We start from the raw sequence: 13,490 nt of genomic DNA, 5'->3' as shown, positions 1-13,490 counted from the left end.
GGGATAGCTGAAAGATGTAGCTACAGAGAGGAGTGGACTAGCTGATATGATGCGAGTGGCCGCATTGTCGCCAAAAGGTAAGGCGCGTCATCTCACTCGCCTCGGGGAAGCAGATTTGATTTGTCAGCTCGGGCAGTGCAACCTTGAGGTGTGTTATAGAACTGTAACTTAGACTGACATAGGATGTGAGTGGTGATGGAAGACTACATAGAAGAGAACACAGGTGCAATGTCATGCGGCAATGGATCCTTCACTGTAGATCAAGCGCAGACACTCACTGCTGAACAGTTATTCAAGTGTTTCTCTGTGAATATGTTAAAGCAATTTGTGTCACTCAATCACAAGGAAAGGGACAAATTCAGCAGGAAAAGCAGCAATGCAAGCATAAAATCATTAAAGGAAAACTGAAATAACAGCATTATGCTTTATATAATTTTATTTACCTCAAAAAACAACTAATACCAATAATCAAATGTCATCAGGCAAATACAATTTCACTCATACACATCAATGTATGTACAGCTCCTATACTGTATTTAGTAACTCTGGCTAGTGTGGTTGACTATTTTAAGTGCAGTTTGAAGATGGGCAGAATACCTTGGGCATGGGCCAACCAGTTAATCAGAGAAATGTGTGTTTTCGCCACAAAGAAGTAGCTAAGCGGAAAACCAAAATACCTCCTTCCCTCACTCTGACCCTATTCTGACCCTAACCCACCAAAAAGGACTTGTGGGTAGCAAACCAGGAAACATCTCGGAAGACGCAGCATCCGCCAGAGTTTCAAAGGTCATCGGACTCCGGGATAAACATGGGAACCAGCGGCACTGTGGGAAGGATGAGTGGGGCGCTGGTCCCCGCCCAGCCACAGGCCACCCTGTTGAATGTGGGCCTCTGCACTGCCAGCTCCGCCTGGAGCTCGGGGTACAGCTCCGGCATGGTGTTGTGTTCCACCTCGGGGGCCTTGAACAATGGGTCTGGTCTGGTGGACTTGCCTCCGAAGCCTCTGAACGGAGTAGCCACCCTGGAGATAGATAGAGGATTGGAAATGTTAATATTAACCTTGCACCACTAACAATGCAGAGGGAAGTGACAGATTGACTCATCCCATCAAAGGTATGAGGCACTGTCTGGAGGACATGTTCTGTTGAAATGATAATGCATGGTGTGTCTGTTGACTATGTTGTGACCCAGATAAAGGAAAGCATGTCAGTGTACTCCATCTACTACAAATGTGTAAAATCAAGTTGATATTTTAGTACATTTCGACATAGAAGACATTGAGTATGTTACGCTCATTACAAAATCACATGTTGACATATGTTTTCCGAAGTCAGGAGTGTTACACGCTGCGCAAGTACTATTTCAACCAAGGTGTGGTCCGGGTCCATCATCAGCTATACCTGTTGAAGCTCTTGTACCCTGGTCCTTCTGGCTTGGCCTCGGGCTCTTGCAGGCAGGCGACGAGGCTATCAGCCAGGGAGGGGTCGTGGTGGTAGATGGCCTGGTCCCAGGGGGAGTGGTAGGACTTTGGGAGGCATGTTCTGTTGAACTTCTCTGGTTCCATTTCTTTCAGAGGTCCACCATAACCTGGGTGAAAGAGAGGGAGAGAGAATCTGGTGAAAGGGCCCTGGGATTCCACATAACTTTTCTTTGGTACAGCTTGTGGTTCCAAGAAGTAGAGTGACTGAAAAAGAGGTGGGGAGGGAGAGAAAGACAGAGAGAGAGAATTAGTGAGAAACTGCATAACAGCAAAATGATGTAATAGACTATTAGAAATGATTCACAATGACCTTTGAGGCATCCATCAGGCCATATATATTATACTACCAACCTGATTTTTCCTAACACCAAGCTCAACATAAACCCCATGAAGCACCGCATGGGTCCTCCCTGTATGCCTCCAGGGGAAAATATGGTCAAGTTTCACAGTGAACCAACACGAAGGACTTCTTACTGTGTGGTGTAAGGTTGACAGGGAAGGCCTATCCAAAGAACTATCCTTCAAAACGAGTGTTCTTCACCAGGGGCAGCTTGCAAGCAGGTGTTACATAACGTGGGGTGTTGCACTGTCACGTCCAACCCTCTTATAAATAACAATCCCTCTTCCTGAATTGATGGTTGCTCGAGAAGGAAATGGGAAAGACCAAACATTGGCCCCTCGGGAGTTCTGCTGTTTTTCACAAAACGCACACCACAAGAGATTTATACCGGCCACATACAGTGCTCACGTGCATGGTTGCGCATTTAGTTGCTCCAATGTGTTGTGGGAAATGTACTGTGACTGCCGCACTTCAGGAAACACTGGGGGTTGGGGGAGATAAGAGGAGGATTTGTGTATAAGTGACATGGTTGCCCCAAAGCTTGGTTAGTAACAGAATTACGCTTTGACTCAGGTAATTTTTTATTTTTTTGTCATTTAAAATATATGCCAAACAGAAACCATTGATTTAAAAGTTTAACAAACCATACAACTCCATGCACAAGGACTACTTTAAAAATGTCCACTGAAAAATGTACAAAAACGAATGTAGTGGAAGAGCTGTACAGATGCAAACTTTGGTAACGGAATTACGGTAAAATCTCCCTCGTGTTTTTATGCAACCAAAAAAACTCTTAAATATCTGCTCCAAATGAAAATATAAAAAATATCTGCAAAAAGAATGGGGTGTCCGTTATGACATGGCACCTTGACTTTGAACTACAGTAAGTGAACTACAGTTTTGGTTATTGAACTACAGTAAGTGAAGTGGATTTACACCCGGTAACGGAATTACATCATGGGTCCCTGAACTGCACTGCACAGAAATGCATAATTATGGATATGAATATCATTCTCATGTTTCACAAGTTTTCACATCACAGCAGAACACAGTGAAGTACCGTGTAGTACAATACAGCAGAGCATAGTAGAGTTCAGTACAGTACTGTATTGTACTGTATTGTGCTCCACTCACTGTACTGTGCTATCCAAACTCTATGATAGGTTCAAATTTGGCCCGGTCCGTCTTTGGACACCAAATTTCAACTACTTTTCAACATCCTTGGACGTGCAGTGTCGGTCGGTGCTCAGTGGGTGAAGGATGCTGGTTAAAGTAAATGGAAAGAGAGGCGGCATTAGGTGTCAGTAAGAGGTGTCAGTAAGAGCTGGGAGAGTTTACATTAATTGGAAAGAGAGAGGCAGAGAGAGGAAGGGGTGTTATGGACTGGTGATTACACAACCAGATGAGAAAGAAAACAGTTCTGATCTTATATGCTAAGACTTATATCCAGTCAAGAAACTAACCCTAGCCCCTTACTACCTAGACAGGATTTTACTTGTATTAAGTAATATAGTCATAGCTCTACCTTGCCCTCTGATAGGTTAGGTAGGACTTTGTTACTAGGAATGCTTTCTCCTTTATTCACTCATGGTGCTGGATATAACAAACAATGAAATGCTTTGCTAAGGCTTCATAGGGGAAAGCATTTTATCCTTGTGTGGAATCTTCTGGCTCCAGGGCATGAGCCATCTTTCTCCTCCTCCCTCTTTTAATGGAACCCCCCTAACTTTCTGTATCTATCCCTCTTTCTTTCCCCCCTTCCCTCTCTTTTTACTGGCGACCATGGGCATAGTTTGATAACAGTCCAGATTCCCCACAGGAAATGTATAGAGTATTTCCTGTGTCCACTGCTCACTGTCCCCTGATACCATCAGGTAGAGACATTACATTTACATTTTAGTCATTTAGCAGGCGCTCTTATCCAGAGCGACTTACAGTAGTGAATGCATACATTTCATACATTTTTTTCTGTGCTGGCCTCCCATGGGAATCGAACCCACAACCCCGGCATTGCAAACACCATGCGTTGCAAACACCATCCTTTACCAACTGAGCTACAGGGAAGGGCAAGAGACTAGCTCTCAGATCATGCTTGCACTCCCGATTCAGCACCGTCAACATAATATGGACACCAGTTTAGCCGATGAGCACATGGAGACAGTACGTGTTGCTATTTCTGGAACTTACGACTACGCCACCACCTTGAGGGGGAGAAAAGTCAGTGGATACAGCATGGAAAATGTTGGTTGGACCTTGTGTGCAATTGACCAATAACGTTAAAAAAAAGAAAAAATAATTTGCTAAAATGGGAAATCATAACAGTCACAAACCACAGTTGGGTGACCTGCTACTGTCCTCCATTCCACTGGCATATTGTTTCAGTGCCTTCGAAAAATTATTCAGACCCCTTGACTTTTTCCACATTTTGTTACGTTACAGCCTTATTTTAAAATGTATTACTTTTTTTGTGCTAATTTATAAATAAAAAAAACTGAAATATAACATTTACGTAAGTATTCAGACACTTTACTCAGTACTTTGTTGAAGCACCTTTGGCAGTGATTACAGCATTGCGTCTTCTTGGGTATGACATTACAAGCTTGGCACACCTGTATTGGGGAGCTTCACCCATTATTCTCTGCAGATGCTCTCAAGCTCTCTCAGGTTGAATGGGGAGCGTTGCTGCACAGCTATTTTCAGGTCTCTCCAGAGATGTTCGATCAGGTTCAAGTCCGGTCTCTGGCTGGGCCACTCAAGGACATTCAGAGACTTGTCCCGATGCCACTGCTGCGTTGTCTTGATTGTGTGCTTAGGGTTGTTGTCCTGTTGGAAAGTGAACCTTTTCCCCAGTCTGAGGTCCTGAGCGCTCTGGAGCAGGTTTTCATCAAGGATCTCTCTGTACCTTGCTCCGTTCATCTATGCCTCGATCCTGACAAGTCTCCCAGTCCCTGTTGCTGATAAACATCCCCACAGCATGATGTTTCCAAAACCATGCTTTACCATAGGGATGGTGTCAGGTTTCCTCCAGACATGATGCTTGGCATTCAGGCCAAAGAGTTCAATCTTGGTTACGTCAGACCAGAAAATCTTGTTTCTCATGGTCTGAGAGTCTTTAGGTGCCTTTTGGCAAACTGCAAGCGGGCTGTCATGCTTTTTACTGAGGAGTGGCTTCTGTCTTGCCTCTCTACCATAAAAGCCTAATTGGTGGAGTGCTGCAGAGATGGTTGTCCTTCTAGCACAGGGGTGGGCAATTCCAGTCCTCGAGGGCCTGATTGGTGTCACAGTTTTTCCCCAGCCCCAGCTAACACACCTGACTCCAATAATCACCTAATCTTGATCTTCAGTTTAGAATGCAATTTGATTAATCAGCTGTGTTTTCTAGGGTGTGACACCAATCAGGCCCCCGAGGACTGGAGTTGCCCACCCCTGTTCTAGAAGGTTCTCCCATCTCCACAGAAGAACTCTGGAGCTCTGTCAGAGTGACCATCGGGTTCTTGGTCACTTCCCTGACCAAGGCCCTTCTCCTCCGATTGCTTAGTTTGGCTGGGCGGCCAGCTCTAGGAAGAGTCTTGGTGGTTCCAAACTTCTTCCATTTTAAGAATGATGTGGGCCACTGTGTTCTTGGGGACCTTCAATTATGCAGATTTTTTGTGGTACCGTTCCCCAGATCTGTGCCTCGACACAATCCTGTCTCGGAGCTCTACGGACAATTCCTTCGACCTCATGGATTGGTTTTTGCTCTGACATGCGCTGTCAGCTGTGGGACCTCATGTAGACAGGTGTGTGCCTTTCCAAATCATGTTCAATCAATGGAATTTACCACAGGTGTACTCCAATCAAGTTGTAGAAACATCTCAAGGATGATCAATGGAAACAGGAGGCACCTGAGCTAAATTTAGAGTCTCATTGCAAAAGATCTGAATACTTATGTAAATAAGGTATCTGTTTTATTTGTTTATAGATTTTCAACATTTTCAAAAAACAGTTTTTGCTTCATCCTCATGGGGTATTGTGGGTAGATTGCTGAGAAAAAAGTATATTTAATACATTTTAGAATAAGGCAGTAACATAACAAAATGTGGAAAAAGTCAAGGGGTCTGAATAATTTCCGAAGGCACTGAAACAATATGCCAGTGGAACGGAGGACAGTAGCAGGTCACCCAACTCTGGTTTGTGACTGTTATGATTTCCCATTTTAGCAAAAAAAGGTTTTTTTTTTACTTTATTGGTCAATTGCACACAAGGTCCAACCAAAATTTTCCATGCTGTATCCACTGACTTTTCTCCCCCTCAAGGTGGTGGCGTAGTCGTATGTTCCCGAAATAGCAACACGTACTGTCTCCATGTGCTCATCGGCTAAACTGGTGTCCATATTATGTTGACGGTGCTGGATCGGGAGTGCGAGCATGATCTGAGAGCCAGTCTCTCCCTGATGGTATCAGGGGACAGCGAGCAGTGGACACAGGAAATACTCTATACATTTCCTGTGGGGAATCTGGACTGTTATCAAACTATGCCCATGGACGTCAGTAAAAAGAGAGGGAAGGGAAAGAGAGAGGGAGAATGAGGGATAGATACAGAAAGTTAGGGGGGAGCCATTGAAAGAGAAAAAGAGGGAGAGGGAGGACAAGGAGGAGGAGAAGGAGAAAGATGGCTCATGCCCTTGAGCCAGAAGATTCCACACAAGGATAAAATGCTTTTCCCTATGAAGCCTTAGCAAAGCATTTCATTGTTTGTTATATCCAGCAGGACCATACATATACAGCACCATGAGTAAATAAAGGAGAAAGCGCTCCTAGTAACAAAGTCCTACCTAGCCTATCAGAGGGCAAGGTTGAGCTATGACTATACTACTTAATACAAGTAAAATCCTGTCTAGGCAGTAAGGGGCTAGGGTTAGTTTCTTGACTGGATATAAGTCTCAGTCTAAATTAGGCTTGCTATCAGGCCAGGCTGCGCTACTTTTAATTTGGACCAAGGTTTTTTATTCAGTGTGCGATTCAGGTGATACAACACACATTTTCAACTGATCAAGGCTGACTCCAACATCACTGGCTCACCCAGAGATAGCCCATGCTTATAAATCATGCTAATGACTCCACTGACCTCAAGGCTACTGAGTCATAAGGGTCATGTGGTCATGAGTTTAGAGCAGAGGTTATTTCCCAGTTGCAGCACCCACCTGGTGCGATGTTGTCTGGGTTAGGGGCTGTGCTCAGGTCAGGCATGTTCTGGGGCGTTTTAGCTGACTGCTCCACTCTTAAGCTGTTTTCTTTGGTTTCTTGACTCTCTGTTTGAAGAGTTACACCATTCTAATGGGAGAGGGAGGGAAGGAGAGGGAGAAATACAGTTTAGAGCAGGGGTCAAAGAGATAGAGAGAAAGAGTGAGGGAGAGCGAGAGGGACAGAAAGAGGAGAAGGGGAGAGAAATTGAGAGGTCAGTGAGTGTCTTATGCAGAGCCAGTAATATAAAGAGCATTGTTTTCTCATGCTTGAATATCCTGTGCTGTGGTCCACAGTGGGTAACTTTCATCTTCCCAGTGATATTTGGAAGGATTTACGCCAGGACTTCCTCAGGAAATGTCGACAACTTGAAATTGCAGTTCCCCTTTGCCCCAAAGGTAAACAAACTGGGGGGAGATATTCTTTTTAAAAGAATTTCATCATATTCAAATATATGTAAATATATTCCAAACAACCTGTCAAACTCTGACGCCCTCTGGTGGCATTTTCTAAGCGACTTTCATTAGATACACCTAAAAACTATTTAAAAAATCGAAATATCCTACAAACGCATGCTTAGTACTGATAGAAACTTAATAACCGTGGCATTCTATTACAGGTGTAATTTTATGTCTCAGTTTGAAGTAAAATATGTCACCAATTACCATTCAGAAAAACATTGTCATATCTTTAACCTGATGGTGGCGCTCTACACATTTGCAAATTCCCATTGGAACACAGCCATTAAAAAAGATGCGTCTGGTTTGATCTGGTTTGGGTAATACCTCACTGTGCGAAAATGGCTGAACAGATTTTCAAGCCTGACATCCGATCACCCTAGTGATCGGGACTTTTGAGTTATTATTTTTTATTGTTGTAAATAACAGGCAGACAGGCGAGGAAACCCTCAAACTTATTTTCCCATTCATTTTTCTCATTGGAAACGAATGAGATGGATCAATGGATGCATTTGAGGTAATGTCATATTAAATGTGGATTAAAAAATAAATGCATTGCATTACGGTGACTACCAGAGTGTACCCTTTCCACACATACAACATTTTTGCACTTTTGGTGACTTGACCTAAATTGCATACTCTATGAATATGACCATAGCTCATGGGGGCATTCTTATGACATCACCAGAAGTAAGATTAGAGCTCAATTTTCAAAAAGACAAGTGCTTTAGCTTTCAAGTGATATGTCACTTTCTTAAGCTCCGCAGGCCCGATACCGGGCCCAAAACAACACTCAAGAGTTTAACAGGTATGACTGTGTGTACATTCCAAAGGCTCAAGCAACTATCAGTGTATTGCATGACATTACTGTTGTGTATGGTACGTCGTACTGTACGTTATGGTTTACAACAGTGTGCTGCTTTACGTATGAATGGATTGTCAGAATGAGTGGCACATGTCATAAAACATCAGAGTGATGTACAATGTGAAACAGTGCAGATGTGCGTTCTTCTCCAGCTAAGCTAGATATAACAATTACTAAATGCAAAGTAACAGATTATTAGACCCTTGGCATTTGGACTTTCTGTTTTAAAAGCTATATGGGAAATGTCCCTATGTGGCCTAAGTAGTCTAGTAGCTTACTAGGGCCTAAAGTAGACTATAGGGCCTATGTAGCCTATATTGCTGCGAAGACAATGACTTCGTACACTGCCCATCCAAACACAAAGCATGTAAACAGGACTTTGACGTATGCCCGTTGTAAGAATATCACACCTATTATGCAAGTCCAAGGCCTTGTCCAGAAACAACCCCTATGTCCTGCCCCCTATCCTCTATGCCCTCATTATAAATCTTCATGTAGCAATATATGATAGCAAATCCACCTAGCCTATCAAAGGGCAGAGCTACTATAGATCTACTGTACTCTATACAAGTGCCTAGGGGGTGGGGTCAAGGGTTTGTTTCTGGAACAGGTGCAAGTCTTGAGCAGCAGTAGGGCTGCAGTCTGCAAAGCATTTCAAGTGCCTATGCATTATATCAGGAAATTAAGTATTGTGCTCCTCAAGTTCTTTTTTTTAGGACCATAGGCTGCTATAGGATTGGGGAGAATAAATCACTAGATGTACTAGCCGTGCAGAACAGTCTCCTACAGTTCAACAGCTGATAAGTTACTGATAATGTAGAAAATGCTTATTGATAATGGTCTGATTGAACCGTTTAATTAATGGAAACTCTGTGATGAGCCTTATTTGCGTCTCTCATCACAATCACATAAAGTACCAAAACAAATGGTAACTGTCATCACCCTCATCGCTCAGTTTCCCTTAAATGTTCTTGTTGAAACAGCAACTTTGTTCCAGTGTTTTGATTGTCCTTGTAGTACACTATTGTAGTTAGTGTTCACATTCAAGGGTGCACATGCAAGTGGTTTGTGTTGCTTACATTGATCTGTGTGTTGGTTACATTCTGGATGTTCTCGAAGGTGTATTTCTCGGAGCGCCTCTTGCGCTTTTCGAAGAGGAGGGAGCCTCTGTTGGAGGCCAGAGACAGCTCCTCCAGCATCACATCCTTAGGGACACTCATCTTCTTCCCCAGGTCTATCTCTGCATCTGGAAGAGACACAACAGCTCTGAGAAAGTGTGTGTGTGTGTATTGTGTCATACTGTACCTCCCCTGAATATGCCCTTATTATGTGTAGTTGTCGGTTTGGCTGAGCTAGTGTCCCATACTCCCTTACTTTTAAATGACCCTATTATGCATATTCTGTCAAAGTAGTTACTCATTATACTGACAATATGCACATTTTGACAATTACATTCTACTGATTACCTTTCAATGTAAAACGCATTTTACACATTCCAGATACCCATCTCACTGACTTAGTATACACTGAGAATACAAAACATTACATTGAGCAAGCTATGATCCCTTATTGATGACCCTTGTTAAATCCACTTCTATCAGTGTAGATGAAGGGGAGGAGACAGGTTAAAGAAGGATTTTTAAGTATTGAGACAACTGAGACATGGATTGTGTATGTGTGCCATTCAGAGGGTGAATGGGCAAGACAAAAGATTGAAGTGCTTTTGAACGGGATATGGTAGTACAGTAGGTGCCAAGCGCGCCGGTTTGTGTCAAGAACTGCAACGCTGCTAGGTTTTTCACACTCAACAGTTTCCTGTGTGTATCAACTATGGTCCACCACCCAAAGGACATCCAGCCAACTTGACACAACTGTGGGAAGTATTGGAGTCAACATGGGCCAGCATCCCAGTGGAACACTTTCAAACACCTTGTAGAGTCTATACCCCGACAAATTGAGGTGTTCCTAATGTTTGATATACTCAGAGTATACTGTCAATATGAGTAATGATGAATCATTTTCTCGTGTCAGCCAGCCTCTCATGTTGACCAGCCAGCCTCTCATGTTGGCCCCCTTGTTTGCGATTAATACCTAATGCATGCTGATCATGGAGGTGTCATAGGCCTATCAAATCAGCCAAAAGCAGTCTAGCCTGCCAGAATATGCTTCAGCTGTCAGTGACCCTCAGGCCCCCCATCCCTCCCTCCCTACCCCGACAAGCCATGCAGTTGTCCCCGCCCAGAAATAGCTTGTTCAAAGGACAACGACAAAGAGATTAGTTACTTTGAGCAAATAAAATTCTTATTTATATACAGGGCCTTAGATGGTGGCGAACTAGATGATACCCCGCTACAAAGCGAGAGTGTTAAGTGTGTGTGTGAGAGGAGGCTGGTGGTGGGAGCTATGGAATTAATGGAATGGCAACAAACATGTGGTTTCCATATGTTTGATGTGTGATACCGTTCTATTCATTCTATTCCAGCCATTACAATGAGCCTGTCCTCCTATAGTGCCTCCCACCAGCCTCCTTTGGTGTGTGTGTACGTACGCGTTTGTGTTTGTTCACAGGCACTCACGTGAGTGTATTTATGTCTGTGCAGTATGTACACTATGACTGCAGTTACATTTATTCAGAGAGTGAGAGAGTACCTTCAGGACCCTGTATCTCCCTACAGATGGCTGCTGCTTGCAGCTTCCTCTCATTGGTTGTCATGGTAGAGAACTGTGACATTGCTGCCGCTGGGGAAACACAATATCACAAGGGACAGCATGTTACGGCACACCTTGTTCAATGGCAGCTAGTTTAACATCACCTCAAAGGAGGCAACACTGTGCAGCATGCTATTGATCGCTAACATTACACTCCCCCTGCCACGCACAAACACCGGAGCCGGTTGCATTTATTGGAGGCGCTAAAAGGGCAAAGTTAGCACATCCCTTTAAATAACCTTGGCATCACTTTAAATAACCTTGGCATCCCTTTAAATAACCTTGGGCCGTTAAACGCTGTGCACATACTCATCAGACATGGCAGGAGCAAACCACGGTGGAACAAGAATCGATATGCTTGGAATTATCCATGTTGGTCGAAAATGGACAGGGGTACAGGACAGGACACAACAAACAGATGTGACAGTTGAGAAGATGGGGCGAGCAACAGTCCACAGCAAAATACACATTTTGCCCAAGTCCAGCTATAGCCTACTGCAATTTCCCAATTCTGGTCCTCGAGTATCCCAAACAATACATATTTTTGTTGTGGCCCCAGACAAGCAAAGCTGATTCTACTTTTCAGCTAATTATCAACCCCTTGACAAGTTGAATCAGTCATTTTTGGTCCGGGGCTACAACAGAAATTTGTGCTGTTGGGGGTACTCGAGGACCGGAGTTGGGAAACACTGTATGCACCATCTTGTTTTCATTAAAATCTGAATGAATATATATACTTCTATGTATAGTATTTTATGAATAGGTACTCATAAGTAAAGTAAAACAACTCAAAACTGATCTTGTCCACTAATTTCGCCTTAGAGCCATTCATAGCTATCTGACCAGTCGATTAAAGCATGCTCACATGTTCATTCATAACTTTAGTGTCAGCTCCAAGAAGTAAATCCACTTCCAAAGAACTTCTCAATGTTCATTCATACTCTGTTGTAAATGTAAAAATGTTAAGGGAATAGCACCAACAAAACATGTATGGAGAACTAAGAAATCATTTGAAATTGCTGCACATTGTCATGCATAGTTAAATTAATCAACATAGAGTAAGTCATTCCAGCCTGGTCTCATAGACTCAATGTCTAGCAACCCAAAGGTTGAGTGTTCGAATCTCATCCCGGACAACTTTAATTAGCAACTTTACAACTACTTACTACTTTTTAGCTACTTTGCAACTACAGTACTTAGCAGGTTAGCTAACCCTTTAACCTAACTCCTAACCTTAACCCTAAGTTTAACTAGCCACCTAGCTAATGTTAGACTTGACCACCTAACTAACATTAGCCACAACTAATTTGAAACATATCATACGCATTGCAAATTAGTAACATATTGTACAAATTGCAATTGGGAACATATCATACAAATTGTAATTCGTAACATATCATATGAAATGGATGATGGACATCCACAAATTAATACATATGTAACATATACTAAATGGTGGGAGACACATTTACATTTACTATGTTACGTCTACCCCTGAGTCCAGGTTGGTCATTCACATAATGCCAGGCTTTAGTAAATCTTAGGGGGATCAGATAGACTTACATATTAACAAGACATTGGGATGCAAAGAACTTGTTAGATTGACAATTGTGTGGAGGGCAGCTCTGTCGCAAAGGTCTATTGAGTGTCCCCAACAAGCTTGACTTGAAACATCAATGTCACCCTGTACAATCACACAGCAAAACATATAGGCACAACACCTAAGAAGTGGCCCTATGGTTATGACACCTTACCTGTGTGTAGGTCCCTTTAGGGGGGTCTCAAGATATGTCTGTATCCTTACGGAAGCTAGGAAGGCGTGGGGCGAGGAGGTCAGACTGGGTAGTGCGGCCTAGACGGGTCCTTGCGCTCCCCAGCTCTGAAGATGTTGCGGGTGTGGGTGGGAAAGAGGGGGAGGGGATGGGGATCGCTGGCTGGCTGGGATGGGAGAGTGACTGGGTGGGTGTCAGTGTCTGTTGTCATTGGTATGTGGTTTGGCCAGCGTGGGAGGTGGCTAAATATAGAAGGCCTTGGCTACCACTTCACTTCCCGCTCTCTCGTGGACCGTTGTCTGTACAGTAGCTTAGATGGAGGTCACTACCAGACTAGCTCAGTCTTAGCCACTACTTCCCCCTACACCTTTTTGATTCCATACCATCTCCCCCCTCCCCGTCTGACAAGCAAGGACCCGTGAGAATGTTGTAAATCTCCCTCCCCGCAGTTGAACCAAGTTTCCAAACCCTTATATTACTGATCCTTGACATATGTATTTATAGTGTAGATCTCAATGGTCTGCCCAGGGAGCTGAAACGATTGGATATTACTGATCCTTGTCATATGTATTTATAGTGTAGATCTCAATGGTCTGCCCAGGGAGCTGAAACGATTGGATATCTACCTAAGCCGCTGAAAGGAG

General features: G+C 43.4%; 1 protein-coding gene across 1 annotated transcript; it reads right to left on the bottom strand.

Annotated features, from left to right (window-relative positions):
- Positions 1 to 418: 418 nt before the first annotated feature.
- On the bottom strand, positions 419 to 13,235 carry LOC106577621 (myozenin-2). The gene is made up of 6 exons (XM_014155838.2): positions 12,829 to 13,235; positions 11,015 to 11,104; positions 9,445 to 9,611; positions 7,003 to 7,132; positions 1,401 to 1,587; positions 419 to 1,021 (listed from the first exon to the last, which is right to left on the bottom strand). The coding sequence occupies exons 2-6, from the start codon at positions 11,094 to 11,096 to the stop codon at positions 781 to 783; spliced, it is 807 nt and encodes a 268-aa protein (XP_014011313.1). The 5' UTR covers positions 11,097 to 11,104; positions 12,829 to 13,235; the 3' UTR covers positions 419 to 780.
- Positions 13,236 to 13,490: the final 255 nt, after the last annotated feature.

Source organism: Salmo salar, chromosome ssa18 (assembly GCF_905237065.1).
Source record: "Salmo salar chromosome ssa18, Ssal_v3.1, whole genome shotgun sequence".
Lineage (NCBI taxonomy): Eukaryota > Metazoa > Chordata > Actinopteri > Salmoniformes > Salmonidae > Salmo > Salmo salar.
The sequence above is the reverse complement of the archived record's forward strand: the minus strand, read 5'-3'. Positions and strand labels throughout refer to the sequence as shown.

Coding starts and splice junctions, on each gene's coding strand:
- LOC106577621 (XM_014155838.2), bottom strand. CDS start 11,096: ATGTCACAGTTCTCTACCATGACAACCAATGAGAGGAAGCTGCAAGCA. Junction 1,588..7,002: donor CCCAGACAACATCGCACCAG/GTGGGTGCTGCA, acceptor TCTTTCACCCAG/GTTATGGTGGACCTCTGAAA. Junction 1,022..1,400: donor GGGTACAAGAGCTTCAACAG/GTATAGCTGATG, acceptor ATCTATCTCCAG/GGTGGCTACTCCGTTCAGAG.